This window comes from Trachurus trachurus (assembly GCF_905171665.1).
Source record: "Trachurus trachurus genome assembly, chromosome: 11".
Taxonomy (NCBI): Eukaryota; Metazoa; Chordata; class Actinopteri; order Carangiformes; family Carangidae; genus Trachurus; species Trachurus trachurus.
This window is the reverse complement of record NC_139904.1, coordinates 11,870,727-11,885,949: the sequence shown is the minus strand read 5'-3', so window position 1 is coordinate 11,885,949 and position 15,223 is coordinate 11,870,727. Positions and strand designations below refer to the sequence as shown.

At 41.2% G+C, this 15,223-nt stretch overlaps 2 protein-coding genes across 2 annotated transcripts; one reads left to right on the top strand and one right to left on the bottom strand.

The window, feature by feature from the left end:
- Positions 1 to 1,336: 1,336 nt before the first annotated feature.
- On the bottom strand, positions 1,337 to 13,024 carry ddx39b (DEAD (Asp-Glu-Ala-Asp) box polypeptide 39B). Its single transcript, XM_083982437.1, has 11 exons — positions 12,952 to 13,024; positions 11,551 to 11,783; positions 10,778 to 10,905; positions 10,485 to 10,577; positions 10,193 to 10,376; positions 9,348 to 9,466; positions 5,488 to 5,619; positions 5,290 to 5,399; positions 3,350 to 3,494; positions 2,567 to 2,714; positions 1,337 to 2,458 (listed from the first exon to the last, which is right to left on the bottom strand). The coding sequence occupies exons 2-11, from the start codon at positions 11,771 to 11,773 to the stop codon at positions 2,442 to 2,444; spliced, it is 1,299 nt and encodes a 432-aa protein (XP_083838563.1). The 5' UTR covers positions 11,774 to 11,783; positions 12,952 to 13,024; the 3' UTR covers positions 1,337 to 2,441.
- A 42-nt stretch (positions 13,025 to 13,066) lies between these two features.
- Positions 13,067 to 15,105, top strand: polr1h (RNA polymerase I subunit H). Its single transcript, XM_083981800.1, has 5 exons — positions 13,067 to 13,189; positions 13,471 to 13,590; positions 14,154 to 14,257; positions 14,349 to 14,458; positions 14,762 to 15,105. The coding sequence occupies exons 2-5, from the start codon at positions 13,473 to 13,475 to the stop codon at positions 14,784 to 14,786; spliced, it is 357 nt and encodes a 118-aa protein (XP_083837926.1). The 5' UTR covers positions 13,067 to 13,189; positions 13,471 to 13,472; the 3' UTR covers positions 14,787 to 15,105.
- Positions 15,106 to 15,223: the final 118 nt, after the last annotated feature.

Sequence of the window (15,223 nt, the reverse complement as noted above, 5' to 3'; positions counted from 1 at the left end):
ACACACCAAAAAACATCCAAATACCTCCATGCTGCTCGTCTGTAATGTCCCTCTTGTATTGAAGCCCCGACATGAGAAATTGTTCCGCCGGTCAGTGCAAATCACGTGAGATTTGCACTTACACAGGCAGAGCAGTGAACTGAGACACTGGGAGCTTCCGCTACAAACAAGCTTAAAATATAGACTTATTTAATTTTTTTCGGAACAATTTCTCATGTCGGGGCTTCAATACAAGAGGGACATTACAGACGAGCAGTATGGAGGTATTTGGATGTTTTTTGGTGTGTCTTTTTGGACGAAGAAACGTGGTGTCCATTCACAACCATTATATGGACAAATACTGCTGCGCAGACCCCCCCGTAACTCAGAGAAGGAACGGAGGACTCTGAAAATTCTCACAGCTATTAGTTGACATGAGGGTGAGTAGATAATGAGTGAAATCTGAATTTTGGGTGAACTATCCCTTTAAAGAATCTACAACCAAGTCCATTTGACCTCGATTCCACTTTCTCATTGTCTCAGTCAGAGATAGAGTGAGCTGAGCTGGTGAAGACACATTTATTTACAGCGAAACCTCACATTTGGCGGTGAAAGGTTAGATAAGAGGTGACGAGTTTTCCCAGAGCAGTGACACGACAAAGGTAAAACAAACAAATCGAACAGAAGAGATAATGATTGTCTGTCCTACAAACCGAGCTGTGATCAGCACTTCTCTGCCCACTTCCTCTCTTCTCATCCTGTTGGATATCAGCTCCACTTCCTGTTTCACAAACATGCTATAAAGTCGGCTGAAACCAGCCCAGTCGGTGAGCCATGTGGGAAAGAAGCAGAAATGTTCTGGGGTTTTAAATTCAGGTTTTACAGCAGGATACGGCTGTACATTAATCAGCCGCTGATCATCAGTTCTCTCACCAACACGACTCAGACAGTGGAATAAAACCAAAGTAAGAAGCCCTGTCCACCCCCACCGACAACCAGGCTGTTTTCTTGGATGTGGCTTCCTTGCTAATCTCAGAATAGCATAAAATATACTGATGTAATACTTTGACAGTACAAAATAAGTATCTTAGGTATTTTTTCAGGCATGAGGTCACACTGTTGATCATGATAAGGGTGGAGATTTGCTCCTTGCTACCACTATCTGTCATCGATATCGATCATACTATCAGAATAAAACCTCTTCTAAAACCCTGAAACACCTGTTTCCTCATAAGATGTAATAATTTATTCTCTACTGATATTCATCTCTTAAAGGGATAGTGCAACATTTTGGCAAATTGGCCCATTGCCATAATCCCTATAGTCATAGCAGTAGGTTTGTTACCTTTAATTGTCGGTGCAAGTTATTTTTAGAACGGCGGAGCAGAGCCGCAAGCTGCTCAGAGCTACGCTACGGAGGCTCGTGGGATTTCTTGGTTTCCCTCATCAAACTCATCAAATACACAATCCAACAACTCCAGAACGCTCTGGTGGACAAGTTGTGACCTGCACATTCACCACGCTATGAGATGATAACGGAATGTTACGAGACAGAGTTGTTTTAGAGGTAAATTCATGCAAAACTGCTGATGCGCGTTCCTGTCAGGAGCAGTTTACCTCTAAAACAACTCTGTCTCATAACGTTCCGTTATTATCTCATAGCGTGGTGAATGTGCAGGTCACAACTTGTCCATGAGAGCGTTTTGGAGTCGTTGGATTGTTTATTTGATGAGTTTGATGAGGGAAACCAAGAACAAGGTTATACATAGTTTGTCCTGGTGTCCTTCCTCTCACCCCAGGTTTATTGTAGCCAGGACACAGTTGTCGCCTCTGATGGATTTAACAGGTTTACTACAAGGTTTAAACTACAACTACTTCACTACTTATTACAAGGAGAATACTAATGTCAGTAATTTCCCACCACAAACTGAAAGAGCAACAGATATGTATTTATCTACAACAAATATAAAACCTCCCCTGGTTTGAGCAGCGATTGATAAAAGGATGAGAGAGACGTTACCAAGCAAAAAACAGATTTATTAATCCACACAGCAGTGAATAGTTTTAGTCATATCCATTTCTCTACTGCCAGTCCTAGAACTACCTTTTATAACAAGTCAACTATCTAGAAAACTGGCTATCCTTCATAAAACAATAATATCAATATCAAAATTAAATAGTCATTAACAAATACTGACATTAGAAACTTAAATCAAACAAACATTATGAAACAAAGTCAGTCCTGATTTCTCCCTGCAGAGGGAGCTGTGCCACCACCGCCGCCACCACCACGGCTTCATTCTCTCAAAAAGCAAATGTCACAGGATTAAGAAAATATCTGCTGTCCGACATGCCAGGGTTTATATAGAAAGACGGTCTCCATCTGCCATCATCATGAAACTGGAGATATAAAGTGAGTGGAAGCCCCCGGGGGTATGAGGGGGGAGGAGCAGGTGCCTCATCTACCGGGCCGGTTCGACTGAAGGAGAAAACACACACACACACACACACACAGGAAGGGAGGGTCAGTGAGGGGGGAACTGAGTGAACAAGACTTCAATGAGAGAAGAATAACTTGAGATCTTACTGTAGGAGGAGATGTCGATCTCGTCCGGCAGCTCGCTGATGTTCACCTCGAAGCGATCCTGGACGTCGTTGAGCGTGCGGGCGTCGCCTTCGTCCGACACGAACGTGATGGCCAGGCCCTTTGTCCCGAACCGGCCGGCCCGGGCCACCTGCACCAACACACACCTTCATCACACCTTTGTCACACCTGCTGACCTCAAACATCTTAGGATGGCTACAGAGATTTCATTTGTTACAGTCGGTTTACTGGCACTTTTACTTGTTGAGAGATTCAGTCGGGATCTATTTTCATCACTTCATTTTAGTCTTTTTCATAGGGTAATTAATTCTCTTTTCTTTCTTTTTTCAGAAAAACAAATCTAATCTTGCTGAAATGAAGTACAACAACTTTAACAAACGTGTCTTGTTTTGTTTCTGATTAAAACTAAATTCCAATGGAAATTCTTCTGGAATATTTTTTTTTATAACCACAAGTTAGTGAGTTTTTCTGGCTCCTTCTCACAGTTTTGGGTCAACATTTTCAGCTGTTGAACTACCATATTCCTATGCACAAACACACCTACGCCTTGCTATGTCTCACTTGTGTGTAGTAATACTGTATTTCGGCAGTTTACAAAGTGTAGTTTAAAATAAAAAGACTTATACAGGCGTTCCTACATCTGAAGTTTGTTTTATTTAGTTGAATTCAGTTGATGAGTTTGCTAACTTGTAGCCGCTGGTTTGGTTTGGTTTCACATTGAGAAAATGAACCCAAATGCATCGGTATGAACAATGCCAGCCTTACCCTGTGCAGGTAGGTGTCAGAGTCCTCTGGCATGTCATAATTAAAGGCAATGTTGACTCTCTCGATGTCCATCCCTCGTCCAAACAGGTTGGTGGCCACAAGGATTCTCCTCTGGAAGTCCTTGAACTGCTGGTAGCGAGACAAACTACAGACACAATGGAGAGGAGTGGAGCTCATTAAACTGTGACATCCCACTGACTGCTGCACTACAACACAGCAAGGACGACCTCTGCACACAGGTCACATCCCTAAAAACACGACCTCGGTGGCGGAGGGAACAAACAGAACAGGAAGAGTCCGGAGGTCACAGCAGGTTCCTTAGATCCTGTTCAGAAACCCAACACTGAATGTGCTGAGAGCTGAACTGTATTAATCCTCGTTATTCGTTTGTTGTTCTTTCTCTAAAAGCTCCAAAGATAATTGAACTCCCTCGTTTGAAGGCAACGTCTTCATTGAGCCGGTGTCAGACCTCTGACCCGAGACATCTGCTGCATCAGCTGATGTTGGCACCGACAAATACGTTTTCACAATTCATTAAGGAAGGGTCAAGAATGGGACAATAGTTCCTCTCTTCACAGCCAAATACTGAGCTGCATCCATGACATACAGGAATAGAAAGTGGCCTCAAGAATAAACGAGGCTGCAGCTTTACAGACTTACAGAAATAACAACTATTAAACCAGCAGATTTCTTTGCAGCATCCTTCAGAGGCTGTGTTTGAAGACGGCATCAGAGCACTGCTCTGTTTCAAAGGCTCCTTCAAATGCTTTTCTGCTGAGAAAAGCGGACAATTACGGGGTGGATGCTTTGTGGCCCGACCAATCCCAAGATTCATTGCATGCCAGTAATGAAAAGAATAAGTTTCCGCTCAGTTCAACAGCCACAAGTGTTGAAAAAATTGATCTAAACCCCCAAGAAAGTTTTAGAAAATAACTACAAGTAGCCCAGTAAGAAAACAGTAGGGATGTGTCCCCTGACTTGGGGAAAAGGAGATGACATCATGCAGATAACACTTCCTCTGGGCTACCAATTAGATAACACTACTGTTTTCAATTGTGTTTCATTTGAAAGTGTGTTGTCTTGTTTTCATTTTCATTTATTGTATATTTGTAACGGGACTTGATATATTCATGAACATACAAAATGTAAATATGCCAGATTTAGCTCTAAAGTTAATTTCCATCCACAGTCCCGTGGTTCACACTAAAACAACATTTAGACAAGGACAAATTTGTTGCATTCAATGTTACATTCACACCTAATCTGTCAGTCACTGTCATCAGGCCTGTGTATCTATATCAGTCATATCATTCAATGAGTTGCACCAAATCAGTTTCGTCATGTAATCTCAATGGTTACGGTGTTTAATGCTGTTTTATTTCCTCTTTCTTCAGAAACCACACACCTAAACCTTCTGAAAAAAAAAGATGTCTGATTGTACACCTCAAGTCATTTAATTTGTAGTCCATGTCCGTGACCATTTAAAACAGGGATGTCAAACGGGACGAATTTGCCATGTGTGAAAATCAGATAGAAGCCAAAAGAGGCATAATATTGTTAAAAAAGTATTTTTCTCAAGAAATTCCAGGTTGCTCATTAGATGTTTTGTAAAACTAAGGGTTCATTTGCACTAAAACAAATGGAACATTTAGAGTTCTCGTTATTTATATGTTATTATGCTTTTATTTTACTGGTCCGTCCCACTTCAGATCAAATTGCACTGAATGCGGCCACAGAACTAAAATGAGTTTGACACCTCTAATTTAAAGGATAAGTCGTGATCTGAGCAGTCAATGGTCAATTTTGCAGCTTTCCCTGCATTGTAGCTATTTGGTAACACTTTATAATAATAGTGTGTGCTTATTATAAAGTGTTTCAAGCTATTTTAATATGTTATAACCTCTGTCGATGTGGAGATTGTGTTTGATTTTCACAGTTACCGTTCCTCCTGTGGCATCCCTCGATGGATGGCGATCGCTGGGAAGTTCTGCTCCACCAGCAGCTGAGCCAGAGCTACGCACCGCTGGACCGACTTCACGAAGATCACCACCTGAGCAACACGACGATACAGTCACTCAGCTGCCGTCGGCATCTCTATAGTCAATTTGTGCATCCACCTTTAAAAAAAAACACAGTACCTGATTGAACTCTAGCGCGTCCAGGAGGTCAAAGAGCTTTCTGTTTTTCTCATTGTCCTTCAGCTTGACGTAGTACTGCTGCAGCCCGTGCAGAGTCAGCTTGGTCTCATCATCCACAAAGATTTCCATCGGCTGGAGCAGGGCAGGAGTTGTAAAAGGGTTAGGAGGAGGGGGGACGGGGTCGAGGAGAATCGAAGGAGGGAACATGGGTGTGGGAATAAAGGGAATGTGGAAGTGGAAGTTTGTTAAAGCAGGTCAGACAGAACATGGCAGTGCAAGGGGGGGTGGGGTGGGGGGGGGGGCTTTAAAGGAGAGATTAACAGATTTATACACTATGGGGAAGGTTTGGGAGAGGGATGCAGAGAGAAATGTATCAGTGAGAGGGGAGGGGGAGGGGGGCTGAGTGACGGAGGGACTGAGACAGGAAATCGTCAAGAGAAGGTAGAAGATGGAGTGGAGAACAGGTGAGAGAGAGGAGACTGAGGGAGCGCACACACACACACACACACACACGCGCACACACACTCTCGGTAACACACCAAAGACACCAAACTGATTGGAAGTGCTCCTGACAAGATTAAAGTGACTGAAAACACAACAAAATCGATTCTGAGCTCTTTTTTTCTATTCTGCTTTAACTCCTCTGTTCAGGATCTCAGTAACTAATCCCTCTCTGCTTCTTGATCCAATTTAAGAACAAGGAAGAATCTGTCACATCGCTACAACACACAGATCTAAAGCTGCCGTCTTGTAATGATGCACGACTATCAGGCATTCAATGGAAAAGCTTTACAGAGCTTCGCCTGGACCTGGGCTGATCGACACAACGCTACCTTCCCAATTTGTATCCAATTCATCAATTAAAATCTTCAACAGCCAGATGAGACACCTAAATTAGGGATGTCACGATTACTTGTTTTCACAATTAATCGCGGTATTAAACGCCACAATTAATTAATCGTAAAGATTCCTAAATCACCGCCACTTTCCAAAATAGATTATGTTGGAAACACGGAGGCAGATGTGCACCAAAGTAAAGGTAAATTTAAGAAATATTGGTCCATTTACCTAACGTAACATACAAGTGGTAGGAATTTAAATGTTAGCATGTCATTTGTGATAAAAAACAAAACAAAAAAACAATTAAAATAAACTTAAACTTTTGGTATAGATGAGAATCAATGATTTGAATATTTAAACACTCTCCCTGGAGGATTAATAATTGGCTATATATTAACAGTAGCTACTTAAAATATTTAGTGTAAATAATTATTAAAGCAGAAGTGAGTGATATATTTGTGTTAATATAAGTCTTAAATAGTTATATCTTCCGACAGCAATCACTTACATAGAGTGTTTGGGCCGAAACACGGGTCTGTCAGTCACTCTGCTCTGCTCTGAGCCGAAGAGAAAACATTTATCGTATCCTACAGTTTTTATCCAATGAGGAGAGAGAACGACATGCAGGGCTGTGTGTGCAGCCAAGGAACGCCGTGAATGTGGTGACGTAGCGACGAGGACTGTTATGGTGCGTTCAAGGAAACTTGTATTTTTCCGACCGTGAAGTGGTACCAGTTCGATCTGGTACGAGTTCACCGGTCGGAAGTTACAAGTGGCCGTTATAGTGACTTTCACCGGTAAAACAGGTCGGAAAAACACGAGTGGGTTGCCTGAAACGCTACAAAGTCGTAAGTTGTGACTTGAAGCTGTAATTTACGATTTCAAAAGCCTGCCTGGAACGCAGCATTAGCGAAAACGACCGGACCACTCACTTCTGCTTTAATGTAATTATATTTTGACTGTATTTGATTTTACACTTTCATATGTTGTGAAATTAATTAATGCATAATAATCGTGATAATACGGTGATTATTTCTCTGACAATAATCGTACAAAGAAAATCTATAATCGTGACATCCCTAGACACCTTTGTTTGTCCCACTTAGTAATAACATGTCCAACTTAACCATCAAGCACACAGACAGGGCCACAAGCACTCAACACCACCCAGTGCCAACATAACACTGAGCATTTCCTCTCTTTTTGCTCCATGTTTGGTCTCCACCAGCTCATCTCTAACTGCCTGCTTGCTGTTTGCTGTTGGATCTATCTGAGCTTTTTCTGAGCTACTTCATCCCACCAAACAGTAAAATTACAGCCCATAAAAGCAAAAGAGGCTAAAATAAAATCCTCAACAGAGCTGAAGAGAGCTTCAGGTAAAAACCACTACAGTCTTCTCTGTTCTCATTGCTCAGCCTCGACATATACATAAAGCACAAGACGCCTCTCACTTTGATTTCTGTCTACCCCTATAAAATAAAAAGGGTTAAAGCCATCACATAAAACTACATTAACTTTACCTCAGACTCAGCTGCCAGTGAATCCAAACACTGAATTTCACACCTTTCTAACCAATAACAGACTACACTGTCTATAACACACCAAAACAACAATGAAGTTGTTCCTCAGCTGCCAACAACATTATCAGATGAATTATAGCTCAACATCGAGAGAAATTTTAAAATCTAATTTCCTTCAGAAAGATAAATGGTTTGGCTTTGAGGCATTTTGTTTTGTTTTTGTGTGTATTCATTGCTTTGGTATTGTTTATCATCTATTTGCTTTGGGTTTTTGTCTTTTTTTTCCCTTCATGGGATCTTTGTGTTGCAAATTAGAAAAATTATCTTCACCCCTCCTAAGTTGGATCTTGGTCCTGATCAGACATGGACCATCCCGAAGAGTTAAATGTACAACCTTTGACAGTTTCTGGGTCTATTTGTTTTGTCTACAGTATTTTATCTGAAAATTTAAAATATATATATATACACACTAGGAAACTATATTTGTGGTTTTAAGATCCAAAAAAACATCTCAGTGTAGTTTTACATCTCCCCTGCCAGGCTTCATCTGGAGCTCTAGTAACAACAGTTTAGTGAGCCAATCAGAAGAGAGGAGCCTCTGAGCCTCTGTTTTGATTGGCTCACTGTTTTCTGAGTGATCCAATAAAAAATATATCTGGTAAACACTCAGAGAAAGCAAAAATCCTGCAAGGTTGCACAGTGGATCAGGTGGGCGGGGCTTGGGGCATGAGTGGCGACTGCTTTGTTGTGACATCACAAAGTTACATAAGTCATACTAACATGCATGTGTATTTCTGTGTGAACTGAGGGTTTAATACTTAAACAGCATTAATATTGAACCTGGACCTGCTTTATAATCACACTACAGGAGGAGGTTAGGGTTAGGGATACTTTATACTGTATGGACCTTTAAAGTCACACATGTATAGTAATGGCTATTTCTGACATCTGGTCTTAAGGCTACAGTATAAAATGTGTGTTAAACTACAATTCCTCATAAATGTATCTATGGGATCTATGACTGTGTCCCTGTGCGTGAGTACCTGAAGCTCTAACACCTGTTCAAAATGTAGAGTTTAAACTATCTGTTATGGATGTGTGGCGCCACTGAAATCAGCCTGGCTAACACTTACACTCCCTGTGTTGAGACCAGATGTTGCATAAAGTAGCTCTAAGTCAGGATGAACTAGACTAATGCAGCGTGTTTACAGCCACATCAGCCTGAGGCACAGCAACGGCCAGTCGTAGCAGTAAAGGGCCACGGCGTGACGGTGCGGAAGTGGGCGGAAGCCTCCCCACGCTCCACACGCACTGAAGTGGCTGCTCGGAGCAAAAAACTTCTTTTCTTGCTCGTAACTTGGATTCGTGGAGGTCGCAGGGGCAGCGCGGGCTCTGTTAGCCGCCGTTCCAGCGGGCGCGGCGCAACAGAGGGAGGAGTAGTAGAGGTGTGGAGGGAGCGAGAGCGGGCATGGTGGATGCAAGTGGGGGAGTCGTATTTACGTCTTGCATGAACTTTCTGCAGACTGGACGGATCTCTTTGCTCAGGGTGGCGCTGAACATCATGACCTGCTTCTCATGTGGAGTCATGCGGAAAATCTCCTGGACGTCTCTGCGCATGTCTGCAGAGGAGAGTGAGACTCGGATCAGGATCGCACATTCACACACATTATGAATTTTAAAAGTTTAAGTTTAAAAGTTATTATATTAAATTACTAAGTGACTAAATTACAGATATACACTAGAGAATGCATTTCCTGAAGGAAATACGGGTGAATGCTGGAAGCTGGAAGCTGAATGAGCTGAATTAATGAGGGGAAGTGCTGAAGCAATCTTGAAGAGATGAAACAATTTATGAAGAGTATGAAATGGTTGGAAATTTAAGTCTACCCAGTTATTATATTAAATTACTAAGTGACTAAATTACAGATATACATTATAACTACAGAAAATAATGTAGAAATGCATCAGATGTATTATATATATATATATATATATAATACAATACAACATACAAATATAGGGCCATTAATTTTGAGAGAAACACAGAACATAAACAAATTGTGCTCTTTTTTCGCTTTTTTTTATCAGAGTTGAGCACATTAAAATGACATTAAGATATACTTCATATCAAACACAATATGCTAATATATGGAGGCTACTCTAAACTATAACTTAGATAACCTCTACTCCAAATGAAGTAATGAAGTAAAGTAAGTTAAGTAATAAAAAAAAAAGTTGAGATGAACATGATCAGAACCCTGTTTTTTGTCGTAATGCTGTCAAGTCTAATAGTTGGATTTTGCCTTTAGATATGAGAAGGTCTACGTGACGGTGTGTTTACTGACCGAGCTGCTCGAGCATCTTGTCGCACTCATCCAGGATGAAATGTTTGATGTGACGCAGGTTGAGGGTCTTGTTGCGTGTCAGTGCCAGGATCCTGCCTGGTGTTCCCACCACGATGTGAGGAGAGTCCTTCTTCAGCACCTCCTCGTCCTTCTTTATAGACAGCCCTCCGAAGAACACCGCCACCTGCAGCCGCACACACAGCACACAACAACAAGCTGTTAGACAGGTGAGATTCGGGTCGTGGGGGGGAGGGAGGGGTTGGAGCGGCAGAATCAGGAGGCGGTGCTTTACCTTGACAGTCGGCATGTACTTTGAAAATCTCTCGTACTCCTTGCTGATCTGAAAGGCCAGCTCTCTGGTGTGACACATCACCAGCACCGACACCTGGGGCAAAACAGTGGCCGTCATCATCAAGTAATTGCAGCCTTTTCTAAATCTCAATAAAAACACAGTCTGTGGAGATTATATGAGATATGAGTGGACATCCCTGCCCTCTTTCTCTCAAAGTATGCATGGTAATCATGAAAGGTATCTCAGAAGTGTACGTCTACATCAACATCATTTTGATCATCTGAGAGGATCACCTGTCCAGTGACGGGCTCCAGCTGCTGCAGCGTGGCGAGAACAAACACTGCAGTCTTCCCCATCCCAGACTTGGCCTGACAGAGCACATCCATACCGAGGATGGCCTGAGGGATGCATTCATGCTGAACTGTAACAAAAACATAAACATAAACATTGTTAAACTGGAAACAGGCAAACCCACCATCTTACACAATGTGGAGGAGAGATGCCATGCAACAGCTTGCTTCGGGGCTCTGAAAAGAGTTTCCACAAGACTTGGCGATTCTTTATAGAGCTAGTTGCTGGTTAGCCGATTAACTCTTATTCCCTTCTTTCAACTACTTTCTACCATGTAAACTGTACGGTTCTATTCTTACAAATGAATGAATGACTCATAGTAAAGAAAAGATGTAGTGTATACAGTATGTAACACTGGTAATTTTATAAATTGCTTTTTTTCCCCCTTCTTTTTCATTTTCCTTTGTTTAGGCTATATTCCTTGTCTGCGTGCTGTTTTTGACTTTTTTACTTTCTTGTGGGTTGTCATGTGAGTGTTTTATGTGTGATGAAAAACTAAAAAATAAACCAGGCCGGAAGGCTTTTCAAACTTAATAAAAACATAACCAACAAAGTCTCTGTTAAGGCATGAACTGACAGCAGTCAGTCTTTATATGGATAGAAGAGAGAGAATGAGAAGGAGAGTGAAAATCCTAAAAGGTTGAACCACTTGCACTCATAGATCTTAACGATTATTTTTTTATCAAAATAGTAAAAACATATTTGTTTGACTCACCCTCAGATGGATGCTCAAAGCCACAGTCCACTATGGCTCTGAGCAGCTCCGGTTTCAGCAGGAAGTCTCTGAACCCCGAGGAGTGAATGGACACGTAGGAGCCCTTCACTCCCTCCTTCCTGATCGACATGTCGCCTGCACCTCCCACATCTCCGACCCCTGCAGCCTCCACCTCATCGTCCTCGTAGTCCAACAGCTCGTTGTCCACGTCATTCTCAGTCATCCTGACACAACTGTAGAACACATGTGTTGTGTGAATGAAACTTTCTAAGTGTAATATTTATGACTGTACTGTTACATTAACAAAACATTATATTTCTGGGTAAACCACCTCTCTTTGGACACTACAGAACTTCTTTGATTTAGAGTAAATGATAGTGCTGAAACCCACTGAGACATGTTATTGATTAGTTCATTAACTAAAAAGTCTACTCATCCGTTAAGTGATTTATCCTGCACCAAACTAGTCTTTTGTTTATTCAGGAATAAGTCCACAGCCTCCAAAAATGACCCTGACAGCTGGTCTGAGCCTAAGCAGAAGGATTTATGCAGCGGTTGTGTTACAGCAGAGGTCTTCAGGGGGGTCGTGTAATCTTTGGTTGATGAGACACTTTTTAACAATATCTTTTCGTTTCTACATTTATGTTTGAAATAAAAACGTCAATCAGAATAGCTGAATTATTTGAATAGCTCAGTATTGAATGCACAATAACAAGGTACTTCTTTTTTTTCTTTTTCTTTTTTTACATGGCACTAGGTTCAGTTTGATGTAATACACCATTTTATGCAATATATGTAGTAGGGGGTCCCTGCTCCATCTCTCCATCACTTTGGGGGTGAAAGACCCCTGTGTTACAGCCGCTGATTGTGCAGCAGTACTGATTGTGACCTCCGTCCTCTTTAACTCTTTACCCCGTGCACTGCCCCTCAAAATGAAAAAAAAAACAGGCGTCATATTTCAATGTCAAGTTTTGCTCCTTTTATTTTGAAGGGAAAATCCGGAAGCTTATTTTCATATTACCTTAGTTGCGACAAGAAAGCAGCGATCAAAACACATGCATTTTGACAACAGAGGGATGGTTTCATTAATATATATATCTCTTTTCATGTTTTTTTTTTTTTGCATATAACTAATATTATTCTATCTGTAGAATTAAATACGGCACGATGCTCTCGCATACACGAGGAAATGCGTGATATTAGGTTGACTTATGCACATATTAGTGGGTAGTTACTGCAACATTAGCCTGTCACAAATAGCTGGACGGCTAACAAGCAACTCGTCAAGTTGCCTATTTAACCGGTTTCGGGTCGAAAATTGGACTTAAAACTTGACACACATATCTCGGCGAGTAAACTTAATGTTGTCGGTTAAAAAAATTCTAGTAAAAATCTACATACCTTTTCTACGAGGGATAAAAAATGAACCACAACAACAACGTCTGTTCAAAGTAAAGCGCTAACGTTGGTGCAGCGTAATGACGTAGCAGTGTGCGTCGATTCGTAGGAGAAGGACCCCGCAGTGAGTGCGACCGTGCAGATGCCGAAACTTTGAGTAACACCACAGAAACGCTTTGATATTTTTCGTCAAATTGCTGTGTTATTCGTCGGTGGCAACGCAGATCACACGTTACAAAAGGTAAGTCACTAAACTCTGGTCTGAAACTAACTTTTGTGGCTAAAAGTTCACTGTAACCGGAGCCAACAGAGGTAGATTTTAGTCCTGTTGCCTCTCACGTGTTTCAGTGACATGCTGTAACTTTGGTGTAAATATTTGTCACATTTAATCCTACAGACACGAATGCTAACATTTTGATTTATTTTGAAGGCAAGGTCTGAGAGCGTGTGCAATGAATCGATTAATAAATACGATCGCTTTCTAAGGTTTTGTTGGTAATGATGCTCCTTCTCTTCACACAGAGATGTCGTGTTTTGGTTGTGATCACAACTTCTGTCCAGAGTGTGGGAATGTCCTTCCTCTGCCAGGGATGCAGGACACAGTCCGGTGCCTTCGCTGCTCTTTCTCCATCCCTGTGACAGGTACTGAGTTTGGTCTATAGACTGCACACACTACTCTTTATATTCTTATTCTTTACATTCTTATACTATATGTTGTTATCGTCACTGTGTGTCTGTGTAATGCTGCTGCTCGGCTGCACTGTAATTTCCCAGCTTGGGATCAGTAAAGTCTATCTATCTATCTATCTATCTATCTATCTATCTATCTATCTATCTATCTATCTATCTATGATAATAATAAACTTTATTTATAGAGTACAAACTAAAGTACAAAGTGCTTAACAGAGAAAAATGAGGATAACAGATAAAACAAGAAAGTAAAATCATAGGGGATAAAATTAAACATTAAAACGACAATAAAACTAGCCGGGCTGTATAGAAACAAACAGGTAAAAACAGAGGAAATCAGCATCTCAGATAAACTCAGCTAATGCTAAACGGGAAAAAAAAGATGTTTTAAGTAAAGACTTAAAAGACGACACTGACTCCGACCACCTTATTTCCTCGGGCAGGTCATTCCTCTCACAGCAAAAGCTTTGTCCCCTTTAGTTTTTATTTACATGTGTATGTATTTCCTTGCTCAGAGTTCTCAGGTCAGGAGATCCGCTCCACAGTGATCTTTAACCCCGTGGAGCAGGCGTCTGTGGTCCTGGAGGATGAGGAGGGCTCTGAACTCAAGGGACCTGTGGTAAGAACAGACCAGCTGCTGCTCACTGACCGCTGGGTGTTAAGAGGCAACAGCTGTTTGTGGTATTAATGAGGGCATCCTCTTCCTCTAGATTGACAGACGCTGCTCTCGCTGCAATAAAGAGGGAATGGTTTACCACACCAGACAGATGAGATCTGCAGATGAGGGACAGACTGTCTTCTTCACCTGTATACACTGCAGGTAATCAATCTATCAGTTTTATTTACATTTGGCTGTTTCAAGGAAATATCATGTGGACAGGAAACCTTATTTGTTTAGGTAAAGCTCCTTTTCTCCCCTGGATTTCTCTGCAATGTTTACTGACCAATTTTGTAACTTACTTTTTATTAGTACACATGTGCATAACAAAAAGCTACAAACAAAACAAGGAGAGATATAGAGTAATGCGTCTTAAATCACAATTAAATCTAAAATCCAGCTGAAACAGAAACTTGCTCAAAGTTTAAATAAGTCTATCTTCACATTTGATTTTTGGTCTTTCAGGTATCAAGAGAAGGAGGACTCCTGAGGAGAAATCGGCTTTACCCTCTCCTGCCCTCCCCATGTCTGTCAGTGTTGCTTTGAGATGGTTGAATATATTGTAAATATAAGTTTGAAGATGTAAAGAGTCAGCAGACAGTTGACTCTAATTTCTCTAAAGAATCAGGAGATGAAGATCTAGATTGAAAGTCTAGGATTGGCAAAGAAGGAAATGTGTGTGACTGATGCTGACAGGATGAAAACTCCTCAGCAGGAGGATTTAATGCATTAGATAAAAGGAGGAAATTTGAAATGTGTCCTGTTCAAGTGCTGAGTTATACCATCAGTATAAAGAGTATGGGTTACAAAACTCCAGGATGTGACCTGTTGTCAAATCAATTGTTTTGTATGGCTTTTTATATATGTATTTGTTGAATTAATTAAAAAAAATACTTTCTATCCATTTATAGCTGTTGAATCATGAAT